This window comes from Artibeus jamaicensis, unplaced genomic scaffold (genome assembly GCF_021234435.1).
Source record: "Artibeus jamaicensis isolate MK-2021 breed Jamaican fruit bat unplaced genomic scaffold, CSHL_Jam_final scaffold_1019, whole genome shotgun sequence".
Taxonomy (NCBI): domain Eukaryota; kingdom Metazoa; phylum Chordata; class Mammalia; order Chiroptera; family Phyllostomidae; genus Artibeus; species Artibeus jamaicensis.
The window spans coordinates 33,777,219-33,799,206 of record NW_026522025.1 but is presented as its reverse complement, the minus strand read 5'-3'; the positions used below and the strand labels follow the sequence as shown (position 1 = coordinate 33,799,206).

The 21,988-nt window shown below is 36.0% G+C and overlaps 1 protein-coding gene and 1 non-coding gene across 3 annotated transcripts in view; one reads left to right on the top strand and one right to left on the bottom strand.

Moving 5' to 3' along the window:
* Positions 1-21,988, bottom strand: part of PKN2 (protein kinase N2) — a 123,600-nt gene that overhangs the window by 29,864 nt on the left and 71,748 nt on the right. The window contains exons 7-8 of one of the 2 annotated variants that reach the window (XM_037136521.2): positions 13,569-13,754; positions 11,525-11,634 (exon numbers count right to left, since the gene is read on the bottom strand). In XM_037136521.2, coding sequence (XP_036992416.1) covers positions 11,525-11,634; positions 13,569-13,754 — 296 coding nt within the window. The remainder of the gene's footprint in view (positions 1-11,524; positions 11,635-13,568; positions 13,755-21,988) is intronic. The other variant, XM_037136523.2, reaches the window with a different exon arrangement.
* Positions 12,464-12,650, top strand: LOC119042777 (U2 spliceosomal RNA). The gene has a single exon (XR_005081286.1). It is a non-coding gene; the product is annotated as a U2 spliceosomal RNA (small nuclear RNA).

Sequence of the window (21,988 nt, the reverse complement as noted above, 5' to 3'; positions counted from 1 at the left end):
GAACATAGATGTAAATATCCTCAACAAGTATAAGCAAACTAAATTCAGAAATACAGAAAAGAGATGATACAACATGATCGAGTGGGATTTGTCCATGGGATGCAAGACTGCTACAATCTTGCAAGTCAATTAAAGTGATACACCACAGTGCACAGTGATACTCCACATAAGCAAATTGAAGGATAAAAACCACATGATAACATCAATAGAAGCAGAAAAAGCATTTAACAAAGCCCAGCATTCATTTATGATTAAAAACTCTCAGCAAAGCGGGAATAGAGAAAACATGCCTCAACATAGTAAAAGCCACATATGACAAGCCCACAGACAACATCGTACTCAATAGAGAAAAACTAAAAGTTTCCTTGAAGGTCAGGTATGAGACAGGGATGTTCACTTTTACCAGTCTTACTGAACACAGTAATGAAATTCAAGCTATAGCAATCAGACCAAAAGAAATAAACAGCTCCAAATTGGAAAGGAAGAAGAAACACAAATTATTTGCAGATGACAATACTTTATGTTGAGAACCCTAAGAGTCTACCAAACTCTATAAGAACTGATAAATGAGTTTAGTAAAGTAGCAAGATAACAAAATTAATATTCAGAAATCAGTGGTATTTTTTACACCAATAAGCTACCAGAAAGGGAAAGTAAGCAAACAATCCCATTTATATTGCATCAAAAAAAAAATTCCTAGGAATAAATTTAACCAAGGAGATGGGATACTCTCACTAAGAAAATTGTAAGACGCTGAAGAAAGAAACTAAAGAGGGTACAAATAAATGGAAGCATATACTATGTTCATGAAGAATTAACATCATTAAAATGTCCATAGTATACGGAAAGCAATCTACAGATTCAATGCAATTCCTCATCAAAATACCAATGATGTACAGAACTAGAACAAATAATCCCCAAATTTATATGAATCTACAAAAAAAAAAAAAAACCTCCGAATAGCCTCAGCAATGTTGAGAAAGAAGAACAGTTAGAGGTATCATGTTACATGATATCAAACTGTACCACAAGGCTATAGTAATCAAAATAGCACAGTACTGGCATAAAAAGACAAATATAGATTGATGGAACACTATAGGGGGCCCAGGAAAAAACCCCATACAATGGGGTAAAGATGGCCTATTCAATAAATGGTGCTGGGAAAACTGGACAGGTACTTGCAAAAAACTGAAACACTTTCTTACACCATATACACAAGGATAAATCAAAATGGACTAAGGACTTAAATATAAGACCCGAAATCATAAAACTCCTAGAAGAAAACACAGTAAGATCTGTGACATTTCCATTAGCAATATTTTTTTCTGACATATCTCCTCGGATCAGGGAAACAAAAGAAAATATAAACAAATGAGTCTGCATCAAAGTAAAAAGATTTTGCACGATAAAGAAAACCATCAACAAAACAAAAGACCAACCCACTGAATGGGAAAACACATTCTTCAGTGACACATTTAATAAAGGGTTAATATCCAAAATTAATAAAGAACTCATACTACTCAACACCAAAAACAAATAAAGACAACCAATCAAAAAACAGGCAGAGGACGTGAATGGACACTTCTCCAAAGAGGACATACTGATGGCCAATAGACATATGAAAAGATGCTCAAGGTCACTAATCATCAGAAAAATGCAAATAAAAACCACAACAAGGTATCACCTCACACCTGTCAGAATGGTTATCATCAGTAAATAAACAAACAACAAGTGCTGGAGAGGATGTGGAGAAAGGGGAACCCTTTTGCACTGTTGGTGGGAATGCAGACTGGTGGAGCCACTGTGGAAAATAGTGTGGAATTCCTCAAAAACTTAAAAGTGGAACTGCCTAAGTCTGAGCAACTCCATCTCTGGGTATGAACAAACAAAACTGAAACAGACTCATACACAGAGTCCTGTTGTTGCCAAAGAGGAGGGTCTTTGGGGGAATGGGTGAAAGGTGAAAGGATTAAATGGAAATTGGCAGTTACAAAGCAGCCATGGGAATGTAAAGTATAGTATAGTCAATAATATTGCGGTGACTATGTATGATGCTAGGTATGCACTGGAAATACTGGGGGAGCACTTTGCAAATTATAATTCTTAAAACCTTGGTTTCTGCTTCTTTAAAATGGCAATAAATATATCTTCCTCAAAAGTTTACTGTAAAAAAATAAAAAATGAAATTAATAAATAATATAAAGAAAAATGTAAATATAATAAAACAGAATTATGACAAAAAAAAAAAAAGAAGCCAAGGGGTCTGAGGTAGGGTAGAAGTTACTTAAACAGACAGGTGAAAGAAAAGTTGCTGGTAATAAGGTAAAACCCTGAAAAGTAGGACAACTTTTATAAGCCCAGCTGAAGTTAGAAACTGAACTTTATAGAAATAGGTGATTCATATCAGCAGCATTCAGCACATTAGAGTAGATCATACAGATGGTAGAAGTGATTTATTGTTGTGGGTTTCCACAGCAGGGGTGGTATAAAGACAAGTTCGAAAGATGTTACGTGTTCAGTAAGACAATGGTTGTTGGTAATACTGGTTTTACAGTAAACAGAGTAAAAACTAATTTGTAAGGGGTGATGGACCCTTCTTAAAGGATCAAGGAAATGGAAACATTTAATCAAATATCTAGCTTAGTGGTAATGAAGTAAAAGAGCCAGAGGAACATCAATAATAACATGAGTTATCATTTACTACATAACCATGTGCACTACAAGGTATTAATCCAGGTGCTTTGTGTAGTTATCTTATTTAGGGAAATAAAAGTTGGTAAAAGTTTGGCATATTGAATTTAAGAGTTCAGAGCAATTCTTTCCTACAATGACAAAAAGTAAAGGTATATTGGGTTTGAAGTGTTCAAAGAAACTTGAAATAACAGGTTAAATAGGTTGTTTATATATACAGATATTTTTTAATCCCCCATAATGATGGCAGATGTTAGAGTGAAAAACCAACTGAAGTCTGTAAGGAGTACTGCAGAGTCCTAGCCAACATGGAGGTGTTGGTAGAAACCCTTTGCTTCCTCGCACAACCAAAGAAGGGTAACAACCAATCTAAAATCATTAACAACCTGAAGTGCCAGAAAATCAAACTGCATGGAGCTCTGACAACCAAGGAATTAAAGAAACAGTCAAACAGAACAACCAGACTGGTAAGAACCCAAGACGAGGCTGTGGACCTTGAGGGCAGGGGCGGCTGAGAGAAACTGCAGAGAGGCGGCAGAGGACACCGGCTAGGCTGGCTCAGAAAAACCTCGGGAAGGTGGTGGACCATGAGGGTGGGGCTGGGTGGACAGAAAACAGACTCAGAGCTGACTGTGGACTACAGTGGTTGCTGAGGTGGGAGAAACTCCCAGTCTCACGTGAGAGTTTACTGGAAAGTGAGCCATAGCCAAGGAGGCCAGCTGCACTGTTCCCTCTCCAGCCCCTCCCCCACAGGCAGTGCTGCAGCACAGCACAGAGGGCTGCCATGCCTGGTGAATACCTAAGGCTCTGCCCCCATCAGCTGCACCAAGACAAGGAAATACCTCCCAAATGAAAGAACAGAGCAAAGCCTCAGAAAGAGAGCTAAGTGATGAGGAGATCGCCAACCCATCTGATGGAAAACTTAAAGCCCTGGTAATCAAAATGTTCACAGATCTGGCTGAGCTTGGTCAAAAAATAAAAGAACAAATGATGGATACCCAAAGTGAAATAAAGCAAAATATTCAAGGAACCAAAAGTGACAGAAGAAAACCAGGACTCAGAGCAACGATTTGGAACAAAAGAAAGAAATAAACATCCATCCAGAAGAAAAGGAAGAAACAAGAATTCAAAAAAAATGAAGAGAGACTTAGGAACCTCTGGGACAACCCAAAACATTCCAATATCTGCATTATTAGGGGTGCTAGAAGGAGAAGAACAACGGCAAGAAATTGAAAACTCCCTTACAAAAAGAGTACCCATAAGGCTATCAGCTGATTTCTCAAAAGAAACCATGCAGTCAAGAAGGGGCTGGAAAGAAATATTCCAACTCATGAAATCCAAAGACCTGCATCCAAGATTGCTCTATCCAGCAAAGCTTTCATTTAGAAAGGAAGGGCAGATAAAGTGCTTCTCAGATGAGGTCAAGTTAAAGGAGTTCATCATCACCAAGCCCAAGCCCTTATTATATGAAATGTTAAAGGGACTTTTCTAAGAAAAAGAACATAAAAAATGTGAACAGTAAAATGACAACAAACTCACAACTATCAACAAATGAACCTAAAATAAAGACAAATAATGAAAACAAAAACTAAGCAAACAACCAGAACAGGAACAGAATCAGAGAAATGGACATCACATGGAGAGATTTCAGTGGGGAGGGGGAAGGAAGGATTGGGGGGGGAAGGTACAGGGAAGAAGAAGCATAATTAGTAGGCATAAAATAGATGGGGAGAGATAAAAAATGGTGTAGGAAACAGAGAACTCAAAGATCTTATATGTATAATCCATGGCCATGAACTGAGGGGGGAATGCTGAAGGGCAGGGAGGTATAGGGCAGAGGAGGGATTAAGGGGGAGAAAATTGGGAAAACTGTAACAGCATAATCAATAAGATAGACTTTAAAAAAGGAGTACTGCAGAGTACTGAGTGGTCAAGAAATAATCGAGATAAGGAAAAAAAAGTAGACAATTACTGTCTCAGAAGACTCATATAGCCTCAAAGGAGGATGTGACATGTCAGTTGACAGTAGAATATGGAATCAGGAAAAGAGACATAAAAAGTATAAATTATAGCTCCGTTATAAGTTAAAAGCATCTCAGATTAAACAATGTGCTCAATGTCAGCTCATGCATGGAGGGAATTAAAATGTCTCTGAATTCTTAGCCTATGACTTGTTCTATACTAAGATGTTGCATCTTTACATTTTTCTCATTTTATAGGGAAGACAGTATCTTTCTCACTTCATGGTTTCTATGAGGTATCTCTTTCACTTCTCCCCTAAAACCTGGGTCTCTTTCTTGACCTTCTTATGCCCCAGTGTGAGTTATCTGAGAGAGGACTTCCTTTTTTTTTTTTTTTTTGTGAAGCAGGCTGTTAAATGAAAGCATACAGTGTGTTCTCCCATGTCTGAAGTTTTTCACGAGTTGGGGTCCACAATGTTGCTGCACACCAATTACACTCTCAGGTATCAGCTTATGTTTCAGGAATAGAGATGAGGACATGACGGCGGGTGGTTTCACAACCTTCTCTATGACCCCTACCTGACATTCTGGCTCAGTCTCTCTAGTACCTCAACAACTACTGGTCCTTCGGCCTCAGTTACTTCCAGCCTGGTAATCCTACTACCTTTTTATTGGCTCTTACTTTCTCGCTGTCCTTTCTTCCTATTTCTCCACTTATTGTGAACGTTCTCTATTACTGTGTTCTTAACAGTAACTGCTCTTAACTGATTCCTGCCAAAAATTTTCTAGTTTCAGTTCTAAGGACAGGGCCCATCTATGTCTCTAATATTAATATAGATTTTTGTCTTTTACAGTAGTAAGATTAATAAAAATGAAATGTGAGAAGGAAAAAGTATAAAGGCTTAGTGTACCCTCTTGTAGTTTATTTCAAATTCTCTTGGAAGAATCAAAATTTTTATAACAGGACAGCTGGAAGAACTCAGAAAAAGTTAGAAATTACATGGCCATTGTGCTCTAATAAACATTAATGCAGACCAAATTTTATAAGAAAATATAAAAAGGTAACATGGTAAGAACACAAAGAACACAGAATAGTCAGTAGACTTCATTAAGAATCCTGGATTATATCTTAGGCTAATTATTTAACCCCTAGGACATAATTTCCTTATTAATGTGTAAAATGAAGGGGCTGAATTAGATCAGCAATTTTCAAATCTTTTTTTTTCCCTCCCTGACTGGCAAATTCCAAATGACATTTTACCAGGCATCTCAATAATAAATAAAAAAAGTCTCCATCATATCTTCTGAGACAATTCTGCAGAGCCCTGAGCTCCCAGGAACATAAGTTGAACTCTTCCAGATCATTCTACATCTGTCATCTTACAACTCGGAAAATACTTATGAATCTTGTATCTTGAAAAGTATAGACCCAGTACAGAAAACTTAGTTCCTAGAATGCCAAAGAAAAGAAACTTGACATTGTAGGCAAAATGCTGGTCATGAACATGTCAGGCAGTTTAAAATAACATTTTCTATAAATGTATCTATAAATATTCTCTAGAAAGTCTATAAATGTAAGAGGTAAAATGAAAGAGTAAAAAGCACATGAAAAAGTAAAATGTACTATGTAAACAGAAGGGGTTGGCACAATAAGGAATGTGGTTTCTGCCAAAGAAGTTTACAATCAAATTAGGGACAAGTAACATGCATATCAAGAACCTAAAAGGTCTAGCAGGCCTGAGGGATGATGAATAGCTTTACTTAGCCATGTAAGATCTTCAAAATTTCAAAGGGAGGATTACTCCAAAGTGGGAAGAATGGAGGAGAAAAACAACTGTAGGTGAAGATTACAATTCCAAGTGCGGAACAATCAACTGACAAGTATCAGTCTTTCTAGCTGTCTAACATCACAGTCTGTGTAATTTTAAACTATGTTCTCTCTTCGAGGTTTCCATCATCTGCCGTTTCCTCCTCTGTGCCACTGTAACCTTTCTATCTCATTCAGGTTACCACCCATTTAGGATACAAAGTCTAGTACCAGCTCTGAAATTTATTAATATGCAACTAAGTACTCTGGTTCTTAGTTTCCTTAACTATACAACGATTATGTGACATTTAACTACTTTTAAGTTCTATTTTAAATATATAACTCTTCACACAAAAACCTAGCTACAAGAAAAATCTACCCAGCCATTTTCCCTCTAGTAATAATTATCTTTAGTAAGTTTCATTTTGATCATATCACTCATCAAAAATCTTATAATTACTTTAAATTAGCTCTCAAATGAAAGCAAGTTAACATTCAACCAATTAATTCCCCATTACCTAACATGTTCTTCTATTATACTCAAATTTACAGTCACATGCTAAAGCCAGGGGCTAAAAGAACTAAAATCACTAAGTGGCTAAACTGTGCCAGGCAATGTGAAGCATTTTATATACACTATCTCAATTTTTCTTCCTAACAGTGCTATGAGGATTATACTTTATCCCCATATTCAAGATGGTGAAACAGTGCCCAAAAGTAGGATTATTAAGTTGTTTACTATCAAATAGCTAATAAGTAGCAGATGAACAATGAACCCAGGCTCTTTGGCTTCAAAGCCAACATTATAGCAAATCTATTACATTAAAAATGAACAGAAAGAAACATTTTATAGTCATAAATATTCATATGTAGTCACACATATAGTGTGAATATATACATCCCCTTCCTCATTCTTTAGGAAGAGGATGCAAATGTAACAAAACATGAAGACCATGTCTATACACTAACAACCTCAACTATATTTCTCTTTCTGGTGGGCTTGACTGAATTATATTGGTCTAACTATTTAAATAGTTAATTTACACCATATAACAATGCTATTTCTCTGGCCCTGAAAGAGAAACTATCATAGTTGAAAAATATCTTAGAAGTGTAACCATTCTGATGCAAGAATTCCCTTATATTCTCTTTATAAATTGCTTACTGAACTTTATTAAGATAAGGATTCACTAATTCCTATAACAGCTCATTTCATCTTTTAACAGTATTATTCTGTTATAATAGAATATAAGATGAAATCTGCCATCCATTGACTTTTGTCCTCCACAAAGTACATAGTCAATCTAAGGATAAAAGATGTGCTACAGCTTACTGCTTGCCCTTTCTCCAAGCATTTGGCAAACACTGCTACTTGATCAGTATAATTTTCTCTGTAAACCAAAATGTACCCAGTAAATCTTAGTGAGCCCCAGAAAACCACTACCAATCAATTAGAGTTGACATACATAAATGGAAATCTCTTGCTATTCTTAGTCTACTACTTTTTACACATGTTCTTTTTAAACAAAGTTACCAAATCTTTGTTAAATATCCTCTTTAATAGACTTAAAATCCCATTTTCCTTCAATGGTTTCACATGTAACATGATTTTCATTATCTCACCATTCTGGCATTCTGTACTGTATAACTTTTTAAAATGCTTATCTCATCTGAAGTATGATCTAATGCAGCAGAAAAGATTTTTTTTAAAGGTTTTATTTATTTATTTTTAGAGGGGAAGGGAGGGAGAAAGAGAAGATAAACATCAATTTGTGGTTGTCTCTTGCTCACTCACCCCTCACTGGGAAGCTGGCCCACAACCCAGGCATGTGTCCCAACTGGGAATCAAACCAGTGACCCTTTGGTTCAAGGGCCAGCACTCAGTCCCCTGAACCACAACAGCCAGGGCAAGATTTTTTTTTTTTTACTTCTTTTTGGCTAACCTTTGTCCTCCTAACCTTGGGATACTGCTTATAATTTAGTTGTTATACGCTGTTTTCTTACTTATAAACGCTTTCTCATGATGGGTTAGTAACTATTTTTGTTACCTTCTTTAGCACACGGTACTTATTTTTATCAAAGTATTTATCACAAGTAATTCAGATGATGTTAACTCCCCTATTAAAAGCCCCTCAATTGTCTTCCAATATATAGCCTATAAAGACCCTGGCAATCTGGCACTTACCTACAGTTGTTCTTTCACATCACACAAATCTGTCTTACTATGTTTATTCTTACAACACATCAAGCTCTCTAGTACCTTGCTCAGGGGGGAGGTGGGGTGGTGGTGGTGGTTATGTTTTGTATCCTCTGCTGGGAACACCCTCTCTGGATCTTTGCAGGTTTGGTAACTTTTTACTCACCAGGTATTAAACATAGCCTTCTCAAAAAGACTTTCTCTGATCACTCTATTTACAGTAGTCCCCCAATTTACTTACACTACCATATTTACGTCCTTCTCTGTACTCGTAGACTTTAAAAAAAAACTTGTTTACTACTCATCTTCATTCATTATAATGTAAGGTTCATAAATATAGGGAATTGGACTATCACTATTTTGATTGTCACTAGCATCTAGAATGATGCTTGGCACAGAACAGAAAATCAGTGATTATTAAGCTTACAAGTTCCATTATAACAGTAAGTAAATGTTACCTCTGTAAACTGGATCTAGTACATATAAGATGTTCAATAACTGTGAAATAATGGAGTGATGTTATCCACTTGGCATTTACTATGACCTCAAATTCAAAGATCGCTTCCAAATCCACTTATCGAGCCCTGACCTCTAGTTCCACACCTTTAGGTATATAGAACCTATATACCTATGTATCTATAGAACTAGCTATACATCCTCCTCTGGTACTGATCTTTTCTAACTTCTATGGCATCATTTTCTTTGAAAATTATAAATTCAAAAAAAAAGAAAATTATAAATTCCTTCTCTACTCATATCCACTTAGTTACTAAGTCATACTAATTTTTCTTCAATTCTTACTGTATCTATTCCTTTTGCCATATTTTACCTTAAGCTCTCATCATTTTATAGTTGTAGCACTAGAGCAGCTTCATCATTTATATGCCTCCTCCCTCAAATTCATTCTTCATACGAATCTGATGATCAATTTTTCTGTTATGTTCCCCATCCCCATACCAATTAGTATTCAAAATCCTAACATCCAAAGTCCTCAATATCATTTTAACTAAAGTCATTAAAGGGAAGGTATATATGGGAAATTAGTGGTAGACTATTTTCTCTTTTGATTTTGAGAGTATATTTATTAAAGCTACGGACAGTGAAACAAGAAAGGGCCTAGGCTAGAAGAAGCCACAGGAGAGGGACTAGTCAGCCTCTCTAGAAATGTGACAGGAAAGAAACGAGTCTGAGAGTGGCTGCTTTGGCTTACTGGGAAGTCAGGGAAAAGGAGGACTCGGAGAAAGGTTCAGAGGGTTAGCCCAGGATGAGCTGTTGTTGCCTACTGCTCCCCTGGTTGCAAGTATTGGGGGGGGGTCCCTTAGAGTTTAGGAGATACATGCCTCTGGGGGAAAAAGGGAGAAAGAAAAGGCGTGGGCGTGCTTCCAGGAGGGAGAGCATGCCGAGATGGTAGATTATTTATTTAAATTGTTGTTCAAATACAGTTTTCTGCCCTTTACCCCCATCCCAGCCCATCTCCCCCAGCCTCCCCACCTCCCTCCTGTCTCCTACCCCTCCTTATTATTGTCCACATGTCCTTTATACTAGTTCCTTCCAACCCTTCCCCTCTTCCCCTGAAAATCCCTCCCCTTTCTCCTCTGGGAGATGGTAGATTCATATACACAGTTTCAGATGTTAACGGTAAAAAGTCTGCAACTAATCAGATATATATATTGAAAAGCCACTGAAGTGTAAGTTCCTTGAAAGATCTTGTTTATACTGTTATATTGCTGCTCATCTACCACCTGCAAGTCCCTGGAATACAGTAGGTATAAATGAATATGTGCTGAGTAAATAAATAATTTTTATAATAATTTTTCATAAAAACAAATGAATGATCCTAAGCCAGAGAATGAATGCTAAGATGAAAGCAGTATTCTCTGAAAGATAAGTCTGGTACTCACACATATGGAGATTAGTTAGTAAATTAGTAAAAATGGCCAACATTAATTGTGTTCTTAGTGAGCTCTTACCACTATTCTAAAATTTTTACATGGATTTAATCATTGTACACCTCAACACTGCAGACACTACTAAAGATAAGAAAATTGGTGTACATAAAAGTTTAAGTGTTTTGCTCAAGTACACAAACATGGTAAGTGGCAGACACAGTACTGAAACCAACCAATGATGAGGGTCTGACTGGGGATAAAAAAAAAGATAAATTGTAAAAGTAAAGGCTACAGCAGTAACCACTACCACACATAATCATTTCTGCTTTCATTAATACATGTAATTTTTAAAATGACACATGTACCATCAATCTGAATACTAAGTGATAAAAAAGCTTGAAGTCTTTTATTTCTAGATAAAATTACAATTAATTTTTAGTATTTTCTACTCATACTCCAATGGATATATTAGAATATGAGTAATAAAATTATTTATCATCGTAAATTTACATTTACTGTAGACTAATTAACCACTATGGCTATGGATTGCGTTCTAGCCATTCACATCACTTACAAAAGCCACTGAAACACATGGAAGGCTGGCTGGATAAATAAGCATTTAACAGTTCATTTCAAATCCACCTTTGATAATAAAACCTACAAATGGTAAATCAATGATTAGAGAGTACAATATTAAAATAAATTTTAATATTAAGTCTTACCTGGTTGCCAACCTTTCAAGGTTAATACAAACTACATATTTTCAAATCACTGCACAAATGAAAGCTACAGCAGCAATCTTGATACTCACCTCTATCTTAAGGTAGACAGATTTACCTAACTCAACAGATGAGAAATGTCAAAAGTACTAGGTTCTTCTATTCTGTTAAAAATAAAACTTCTCAAATTCTTATGAAACACAAATTTTAAATTCAAAATGACTATAATAAAAATTTAAGTAAAAAGTTTCCCATCTTACCCTGTCTAGTTCCAGTGTAAACTTCTGGTCCCACGACTGATTGGAAATGGGTTTCCAATAAGTTTGACCAACCACAGTATTATCTAGCTTCAAAACTGCGCAGACATCATCTGTAATTACAATTTATAAACTTGCTTAAATATTTTAAGACCTTTATAATAGAAGTACCACCATTTAATGGAAACACAAGTCTTCCAATCCTTTGAATATAAGGTTTTTCTTACTGAATACTGAAGCTTTTCATTCTTTTATTTATTTTTAGAAAGGGGTAGGGAGGGAGAAAGACAGAGAGAGAAACATCAATGTGTGGTTGCCTCTCATGACTCCCTACTGAAGATGTGGCCCGCAACCCAGGCATGTGCCCTGACTGGGAATCAAATTGTTTACCCTTTGGTTTGCAGGCCAGCACTCAATCCACTGAGTCACACCAACCATGGCATGAAGCTTTTTAATCTTAAATAGCTAGTTTTTATATATATATATATATATATATATATATATATATATATATATATATATATATAAACTACCATTAGATACCCCCAGTTTTATCACCTTTGACAAAAACAAAAATACCAAGGGCTACCTATTTTTATTAGAATGTAGTTGGAAGGGCTAGTAGGTAACAGTGACTGTTTGCCACAATGTGTGTATATATGCATGTTTGCAGGGTTTACCCTGGAACAGTGTGGAGGTTAGAGGTGTTCAACCCCCGTGTGGTCAAAAATCGGCATACAACTTTTCCCCAAAACTTAACTACTAATAGACTACTGTTGAACAGAAGCCTTACTGATAACATAAAGTCAAGTAACACATATTTTGTATATTAAATACATTATGCACTGTATTCTTATAATAAAGTCAGCTAGAAAAAATATTAAAACATTGTAAAAGAAAGTACATTTATAGCACTGTACATACTTATTGAAAAGAATTTACATTGCTTCTTGGCTTTTGGCTAAGATCAAGTGTATGTATCTATTCTGATCAGTTTAAGACCTGATAAGGACGTATCAGGTGTTATATTGAATGAATTTTTGGAGCAGGGAGATGGAGTAGGAGCTTGCTCTGTCCGCACCACATATTGACCTGAAATTGCAGGACCTCTGGTAATGGTACACGGAAAAAAGTGCAACCGTCCAGTTTCTCTCTCCTTATATTTGCTATTTATAGAGTTTGTTACCTTAGACATTTTTTATTTTCGCATTTTTCCTAAGATCTCTACCTATAGAAAAGCGAAGGCACACTCACCTTTGTATTATACATTGGTTGAAATGTCATGTACCTTTCTCCCTAATTACATATTTGTATCATAGTTTATAATTATACTTAGAATATCTCCAAAGTGCTGCATCAACCTTTTATACAGGGTCTAGCCCAAATAATGCCCCTTTTTCATTACAAAATCTTTTATTACAAAATAATAAGTATGTAATTCTGCAACAAAACAACATCACACTCAAGCACAGCATGTGACATTTTTGGTGAAACATTCAAATTAAAACTATAAATTACTACCCCCACATTATCACCCCACCAACTGCAGTCGGGCAGACATTACTTCTGCCCTGTACTGCACTCTTCCCACCTTCACCTATGCCCCCACTTCAGAATGCTACTGGGGCAGTGGGCGACTGTCCTAGTACACATGTCTGCTCCAGTGGTTAGTTATCGAAAGTTCAGTATTAGTTAACAAGTGTCACTACATCACTGAAAGAATTAAGATGTGATGAGTCCCACAGCCTCTATACACTTTTAGTTTGGCATAAAGAGTGATGCTCAATATATCATTCTGCCAAAAGAATTAATGTTTTATGTCATTCCATTTTCTTATATATTTTCAACAAAGTAAATGCTGTTGCCTTTTTCATTTTCCTGTCATTATAGCTTTTAATATTTTAAAATTAAATTATGAAAATCATAATTTTAAAGTTTTTTTTTGGTCCAATTTTGACTCTCCCCATTCTACTCTATTCCCAATGCTAAGTCCTCTGTATAGGCCCTTTAATTTGTTACATAATTTTAAAAAAATCTGTTACTGAACTGGACAAGTCATCGGTTTTTAAGAGATTTCGACTACTTCCACTTTTACTTTTGCTCGTTCTGCTCATGAAAGATGATCTGGTTTCACTTGGACTCCAACCAGGTAGTGCAACCGATGTTGCTTTTGATCGTCCAGGGACATTCTCTAGGATATCTTGACAGCCCATAAGACGAACTTCCAAAGTACCTGTTAGCATTAAAAAAAGTCAAATAGAACATCAATTTTTAATATATAAAACTATGTCTTTGTTACCTATTAGGAAATGGGGCTCAGGGAGATCATCTAAAATAGCAAAATCTCTTCTCCCAGAGGATCTGTGAGGTAACTAACATCTTTCCTATTTTAATTAGAGAAACCTATTAAAAAATCTTACGTCAAATGTAAGCCTGGATGAAAAAGCCTGGATTTGCTTTCAACTCAACAACTTAAAAAAAAAAAAATCAGACAATATATTTGAAGAAACTTTCATGGAAACAACAGCACCTCACAAATATTGTCTGTAGGGCATAAAACAAAGCAAGTTGCATAAACTTCTATATATCTGAATACTTATTTCTATAATTATATGGAAGAATGACAGAATTACGAGGACAGAACATGTGGGAGGGGAAACATAAAGCAAAGTAATATGGCTATTAAAAGAAAAACATAAAAATTAGAAATCTGACTATGTGAATAACAGATTTCACATAGTTATTCACATAGTTATGTAGATAACATAGAAAAAGACTTTACAGGTTTTCTAGGATAATGGGATTCTGTTTTGTTTGAAGATGTAATATAACATTATCTTCCCATGCTAATAGTTTAGTAAACTAATTATTGGTTGTAACTATCCACACATAAAATAACTGCTATTTTCTTTGGTAAATAAATACTAATGGTGTTCAAAATGAAAACGAGGAACTGTGCGTTAGGGTACCTGGAGATATGGCTTTGTCATCATTTGGGCTAGACACAGTGTACTGGATTTAAAAATGGCTGCTTTAGTGTTAGTACTTTAGATCCTGTACATACACACAGCATAACATTTTAGAAGGAGTATTCCCTGGTAAAAGCTACCCCATCAAAGTTAAATAATTAACACTTAATTTTACTTAAAGTTTTAAAATATTTAACAGTAAGCAAAGGACTTTTTTAAAATTATTTTTTATTCTCACCCAAAGATGTACTTATTGATTTTAGAGAGGAGAAGGGAGGGAGATAGAGGGTGAGAAAAATCGATGTGAGAGAAAAACATCAATCGGTTGCTTTTTGCACAAGCCCCAACTAAATCCACAACCCAGGCTTGTTCCCTGATGTGGTATCAAACCCGTGATGGCCCTCCAACCAAATGAGCCACACTGGCCAGGGCCAAAGGGCATTTTAATAGAATGGAAAAGCCTGGTTTTGCTTTCAACTCAACAACTTAAAAAAAAAAATCAGACAATATATTTGAAAAAATAGTATCAAAGACTTTGGACATCAGGCAATGAAGAAGAGCGATCCCTAAGAAATAGGAAACAAATGAGACGGGCTGTAAGTCTGATACAGTTTACTGCCTTGAGAATGTCCAGGACACAGTACAAGGAGGGAGGATTTCAGGTGGAGCCAAGTAGACTACCTGAGTTAAGGAGACAGAAGAGTGAAACGATCAAGGCAGCTAGAATTCATAGGTAGATAAGGAAAATAGCTGTCCAGAGACAGAACTCCTTGGACTGGTTCCTTTGATCAAGTACTCAGTCTTCGCCCAGTAAGTAAAGATTAATTACCTATAGACTAAAAATGTTCTGGTCCCATGTAACAAATCTTAAAAGCAATCCTCAAAAGATCAAACTGTGTCCAAGTAGCAAAACTGTAACATAACTGTTTCCAAGAACAAAGCTCAAGAATATTTATAGAAATACATAAATATCCAGTACCCAACAAGCTAAAATTCAAAATGTCAGACATTATCAGCTGGATTTGTTTTCTACTGCTACATTTTCAATTGCCACAAACTTAGTAGTTTGAAACAATACCCGTTTGCCATCTCATAGTTCTGTACGTCAGAGCCTGGGTGGGCTGGTCTGCAATCTCTGGTCAGATCTCTCAAGGCTGAAATCATCATGTTTGCCAGGCAAGGTTCTTATCTGGAAGCTCTAAAGACAAACATGCTTCCGAGCTCATTCAGGTTGTTGGCAGAATCCAGTTTCTTGTAGCCATTGGACTGGGAATGCTATTTTCTTGCTGGTTAAGAGCTAGGAAATATTTTCAAGTTCTGGTGGCCCCCTCCATCTCTGAGTCATAAATGGTATTCATGATTCAGCTCTCTGACTTCCCCTTTGCCATGAGTCTCTGAAAATCCTCTGCGTTTAAGGAGCTCGGGTGATTGTATCAGCCCCATGCAGGTAAATGCCCTTTACATTAACTCAAAGTCAGGGAATTAACAGTAATCTTAACAACACATGTGAAACCCCCTTTACCGTATATTATTACAGAAGTGATGTCCACCATATTCACAGGGGAGCTGTTCTACTACTCATTCTTAAAATTTTGCCTATCACACCAGGCAAGCAAATAAACAGAAAACTAGAAACCATAATATAAAAAAAATCAAATGAAAAACAGATCCAAAAATGACAAGTTAGGAAGCAGATAAGAACATTCACACAGTTATTATAACTATATTCCTTCCATCTATTCAAAAGTTGAATAGACATAAAAAATATCAAAAAAGACCCAAAACAAATTTCTAGAGATGAAAACCACAATGTCTGAGATTTAAAGAAAAAAGTACTGATGGGATTAGTTAGCAGATTATACACTGAAAAAAAAAAAAAAGGCTAATGGACTTGAAGCTATAACAATAGAAATGGTAAAGTATAGGAGACAGAAAACAAAGACTTGGGGGAAAAACTGTAACAATGCATATGTGAACTATGAGTTTCACTTCAAGTGGCCTAATATTTGTATTACTTAAGTGCCTGATAAAGAGCAGGAGAGAAGAGGGGGCAGAAAATATATCTAAAAAAATAAGGGCTGAAATTTTTCTAAATTTTTGAAACCTATAAACTCAAGAAGTAGCCAAGAAGTTCAATAAAGCCCTGACCAGCATGGATTAGTTGGTTGAGCAATGTCCCACAAAGCGAAAGGTCAGTGGTTGGATTCCTGGTAAGGGCACATGCCGGGTAAGGGCACATGCCTGGTAAGGGCACATGCCGGGTAAGGGCACATGCCTGGTCAGGGCACGTGCCTGGGTTGCAGGCCTGGTACCTGGTTAGAATGCATGGAGAGAGGCAACTGATTGATGTTTCTCTCACACATCAATATTTCTCTCCCTCTCTTTCTCTATCCTCTCCCATCTCCTCTCTCTAAAAATAAAGTCTTTTCTAAAAGAAGTTCAATAAACAAGAGAAAAAAAAAGTAAATCACACTAATGCTTAGAATCAAATTTCTTAACACAAGCTATAAAAAAAGATTATAAGTAGAAAAAACCATGATGTATACAAAGATTAAGATGCTAGCAGATTATTCACTTGAAACAATGAAGACAGAGAAGCAACATCTTTAAAGTACTGCAGAAAAAAATAAATAAACTGTGATATTAGAATTTTAAAGCCACAAAAAATATCTTTCCAAATTAAGGCTTTCAGATATAAAATGAGTAAGGAATCCATTATCAGAAGACTACCATATGATCCATCCACAGTATTCCTCAGTCTTTACCCAAGTGAGCAGAAACCTGTTTACACAAACACTGTACCTGGATGTTGATAACAGCTATATTTTTAAAAGTACAAAAGGAAAACAACCCAAATATCAGCTGCAGGTAAATGGCTAAATGAAGTATAGTACATGCACACAAGAGAATACTTAAACAATAAATAGAAACTATCAACCATGTAGGCCCCAGTGGCGGGAAGTGGCAGAGGGGACCGCCATTGTCCCTCTCACCCACCCCCACATACACCATCACAACCCAGTGACCTGGGTGGCTCTGCCCTGGTGAACACCTAAGGCTCCACTCATCATATGTAACAGGCATGAACAGATCAAAACATGGTTCAAGAACAACTCAGAGCCCCAGAGCCAATAAATATAAGCGATGAAGAAATAGCCAAACTTTCAGATGCACAATTCAAAACACTGGTGATCAGGATGCTCACAGAACTGGTTGATTTTAGTCACAAATTAGAGGAACATACGAAGGCTAAACTAATTGAAATGAAGGGAAATGCACAGGAAAGCAATAGTGATGGAAAGGAAACTGGGACTCAAATCAAAGGAGTGGGCCAAAAAGAGGAAAAAAATGACCAAACAGAAAAGGATGAAGAAACAAGAATTCAAAAAAATGAGGAGACTTAGGGACCTACAGGACATCTTTAAATGTTCCAACATCCAAATTATAGGGGTACCAGAAGGGGAAGAGGAACAGCCACCAGTGGAAAACTTATTTGAACAAATAATAAAGGAGAATTTCCCCAATCTGGCAAAGGAAATAGACTTCCAGGAAATCCAGGAAGCTCAGAGAGTCCCAAAGAAGATGGACCCAAGAAGGAACACACCAAGGCACATCATCGTTACATTAGCCAAGATTAAAATGAAGGAGAGAATTCTAGAAGCAGCAAGAGATAAGGGGGCAGTCACCTACAAAGGAGTGCCCATCAGACTGTCAGCTGATTTCTCAAAAGAGACCTTACAGGCAAGAAGGGGCTGGAAAGAGGTATTCCAAGTCATGAAATTCAAAGACCTACGTCCAAGATTGCTCTATCCAGCAAAGCTTTCAATTAGAATGGAAGGGCAGATAAAGTGCTTCTCAGATAAGATCAAATTCAAGGAGTTCATCATCACCAAGCCCTTATTATATGAAATGTTAAAGGGACTTACCTAAGAAAAAGGTAAAAAAGATAACAGTGAAAGGACAGCAAACTCACAGTTATTAAAAACCACACCTAAAACAAAAGCAAACTATGAGGACAGCTAGATCAGGAGCAGAACCAGAGAAATGAAGATCATGTGGAGGATTAGCAACAGGGGAGTGGGAGGAGGAGAAGTGGGGAGAAGGTACAGAAAATAAGTAGCATAGACAGTAGGTTGAAAATAGATAGGGAGGAGAGCAAGAATTGTATGGGAAATACAGAATCTAAAGAACTGGAGACAAGTGGTCATAAACTAAAGAGGGGAATAGTGGGGGAGGGGGTGTGCAAGGTGGAGGGGAATGAAGGGGGGAAATAGGACAACTGCAATGGCATAATAAAATATATTTAAAAAAAAAGAAACTATGGACATATACAACACAGATGAAACTCAAAATTAGAGTGAAAAACAAATTATTTCCCCCCGAGCCAACAGTATATACTGTGATTCCTTTGATATAAAATTCTACAAAATGCAAACTAATATCTAGTGACAGAAAAGAGATCAGTGATTGCCTGGGGACAGTTGTGGGGAAGGGGCCGGAAGGGAAGAGAGATTATATACATAGAAGCACATGAAAACACTTTTGAGGACGACGGATACACCATATTTTATTATATATAATGCACATTCACATTTTTGGTCCATACGTTCAGAAAGAAAAATCTTTTATTTTTTAATTCAATTATTTATTTATATTTAGATACTTGTTCTTTGTATTATAAAGGAATTTTAATTTTACCATTTATTTTTTAACATATTAAGGTACAGAAAATTTTATGTAATAACTTCAAAACACAAGAACAGATAAAATGTACTTCAGGTACTATACTCATGTATAATGAGCACTCTTATTTTTCCCTCAAAACTTTGGGCAAAAAAATGCACATTATACATGGCAAAATATGGTCATAATTATCTTTGTTGCAGTGATGATTTCACAACTTTAAATAAAAACAAAACACATTTATAGCTTTACGTGTAGTTTATTGTATGTCAATTATAGCTCAATAAAACTGCTCTAATAAATGGATGTTGGTGATTGTGGTACAACTATATATATTTACTGAAGAGCAGAAAACTGTATACTTAAAATGGGTGAATTCTATGGTAGTAAATTATACCTCCATAAAGCTGCTAAAAATGGGGTGGGGGAAGCCTCTCTTATGTTTGTTTAGGCTATGAATATCTTATCTAACTGCAAAGTGTTAAGGCAGATTAAGTACAATGGATTCCGTATTAATTTTAGTTCAAAAGAAATGGCTTATATTTGTGTGTTTTATTTGTTTTCTCTTTGTTAAACTGGCAAACTTAGCTCATTTTCAGTGAAAATGCTGAGCTGTAAAAGTAATCCTGGGGAAACTGAAAACATCTGGCTACTACCTCAAACCCTGGTAGCTTATTAAATATTTTAGTAATTTCAATATTAGAAGATAACAATGCGCAACACCTGTTTTCATTTAGAAAAAAATCTGGAGGGATTTAAGATCTTTATTAAGCATATAGAAGTTTCTTGCTTTTATGAGGTAATACAATCGCAATTGCATATAACCATATTAGAAACAGCTGAAAATTACATTTTTTACTTTTATAGCCCACAATATGAAATTTTTAAGACAAGCAAATCCAAGAAGGAAACGTTTATATATTCATAAGCAGTACCTGTGAATTCCATTAGAACAAGGAAATGCATTTTTATTGTTTTTTTAAGTTTCTGGAAAAACTACATAAAAATTACATTTTACTAATTCAGCATTTTATCTTTTTGCAATTGAGTAGCATTTTTTAATTCTGAGGAAATCTTTTATAAAAACTAGATATGTCTCAAAATGTGGACCCAAAGGATTCAATTACACTTTTATGTCAAAGTTGCAACAAACATGTAAATTTCAGGATTGTAATCATACCCCAAAATAAAACAGAGTACAAATGAGACAAACCACAAGTAACAGCATTCAGTAAAAAACTCAGGACAGTAGATGTCCCTACTACTTATTCACGCTAATCCTTCATCACGTCCAGACTTTTATTAATACCAATACTATTTCTCCTCCTAGCTACCCCATATACAGTTTCAGATCCAGTAGGAACTTAGAGGAATTTTTAAAAAAATGTTTTCTTTAAAACCGAAATGTGTTAGACTGGTGATTTATCTTACTTTTGAGTAAAGTTCACTAAAAGAATAAAGAAAAGCAAAATAACTGAAAAGAGGTTAAAGAACTGAGAAGAACCAACCAGCATAGGAAAGGAAAAAAATTCTAGCCATATTCATTTTTTCTGAAACATGGCTTTCTTACTTTTCTAGAAGTGTTTCTAATATTTGTTTCTAAATACTTTAATCAATGAATTATTCAGAAGTTCCTGAATATTAATATGTTTAGAACCATAAGATGCTGAACCTTAGTAATTACAGTCCATGCCTTGTAATATTTACCCACTATAGTAGTGCTCCCTTATTCATAGTTTCGCTTTTCAGTCTCAGTTACCCATAGTCTGACTATATTAAATGAAAAATTCCAGATAAACAACTCGGAAGTTGTAAATTATGTGCTGTTCTGAGTCACATGATGAAAGCTCACACTATTCTGCTCCTTCCTGCTTGGGACATGAACCATCCCTTTGTCCAGCGTGTCCACAATCTATAAGCTAACAAGCCATTAGTCACTCTTCAGCTGCTTTAGTTATCAGATTGACTGCCATGGTACCATACAGGTTTGTTCAAGTCACCCTTATTCTACTTAATGGCCCGAAAGCACAACAGCAGTGATGCTGGCAATTTGGATATTCCAAAAAGAAGCTATAAAGTACATCCTTTAAGGGAAAAGGTGAAAGCAAAAAATTTACGTTAAAATCTACGGTAAAAAAAAAAAATTCTGTCTGTGAAATTGGGAAGGAAAAAGAAATTCTTGCTAGTTTTGATATTCTACCTCAACCTGCAAAAGTTACAGCCATGGTATGGAATGAGTGCTTAGATATGACAGAAAGGGCATTAAATTTGTGGGTGCAAGTCATGAACACTTCCACAGTAGCACGCTGCCCCATGAAGTACTGAGCCTATACCAAAACTTCAGCAAGGGGTCCCCTGAAATGAGTGACACCAAGCCTCTAAGAAATGGGTTATACACATTCAGGAATAGGTTTGGAATTTTATCATCTTACACCAGCACAAGAAGAAAGGTGAGAGACCTCACATTCACAGAACTTTTATACACTATATTATTATAATTGTTCTATTTTTTAATGTACTTATTTATTTTATCCTCAAAGACTCTTTTATTGCTTTTTAGAAAGGAAGGGAATGACAGAAACACAGATGCAAGAGAGAATCATCAACTGGTTGCCTCCCATATGTGCCTAGTCTAGAGATCCCAGACAGAAGAGTCTACATGCCTGGTCTGGGAAGTGATCCTGCAACCATCTGGGTACAGGATGATCTAAATGAGCCACACTAGTCAGGGCACTGTAGTTAATATCTTATTGTGTTTAATTTAAAGTTTATCATAGGTATGTATGTATAGAAAAAAACATAGTACACGTGGGAT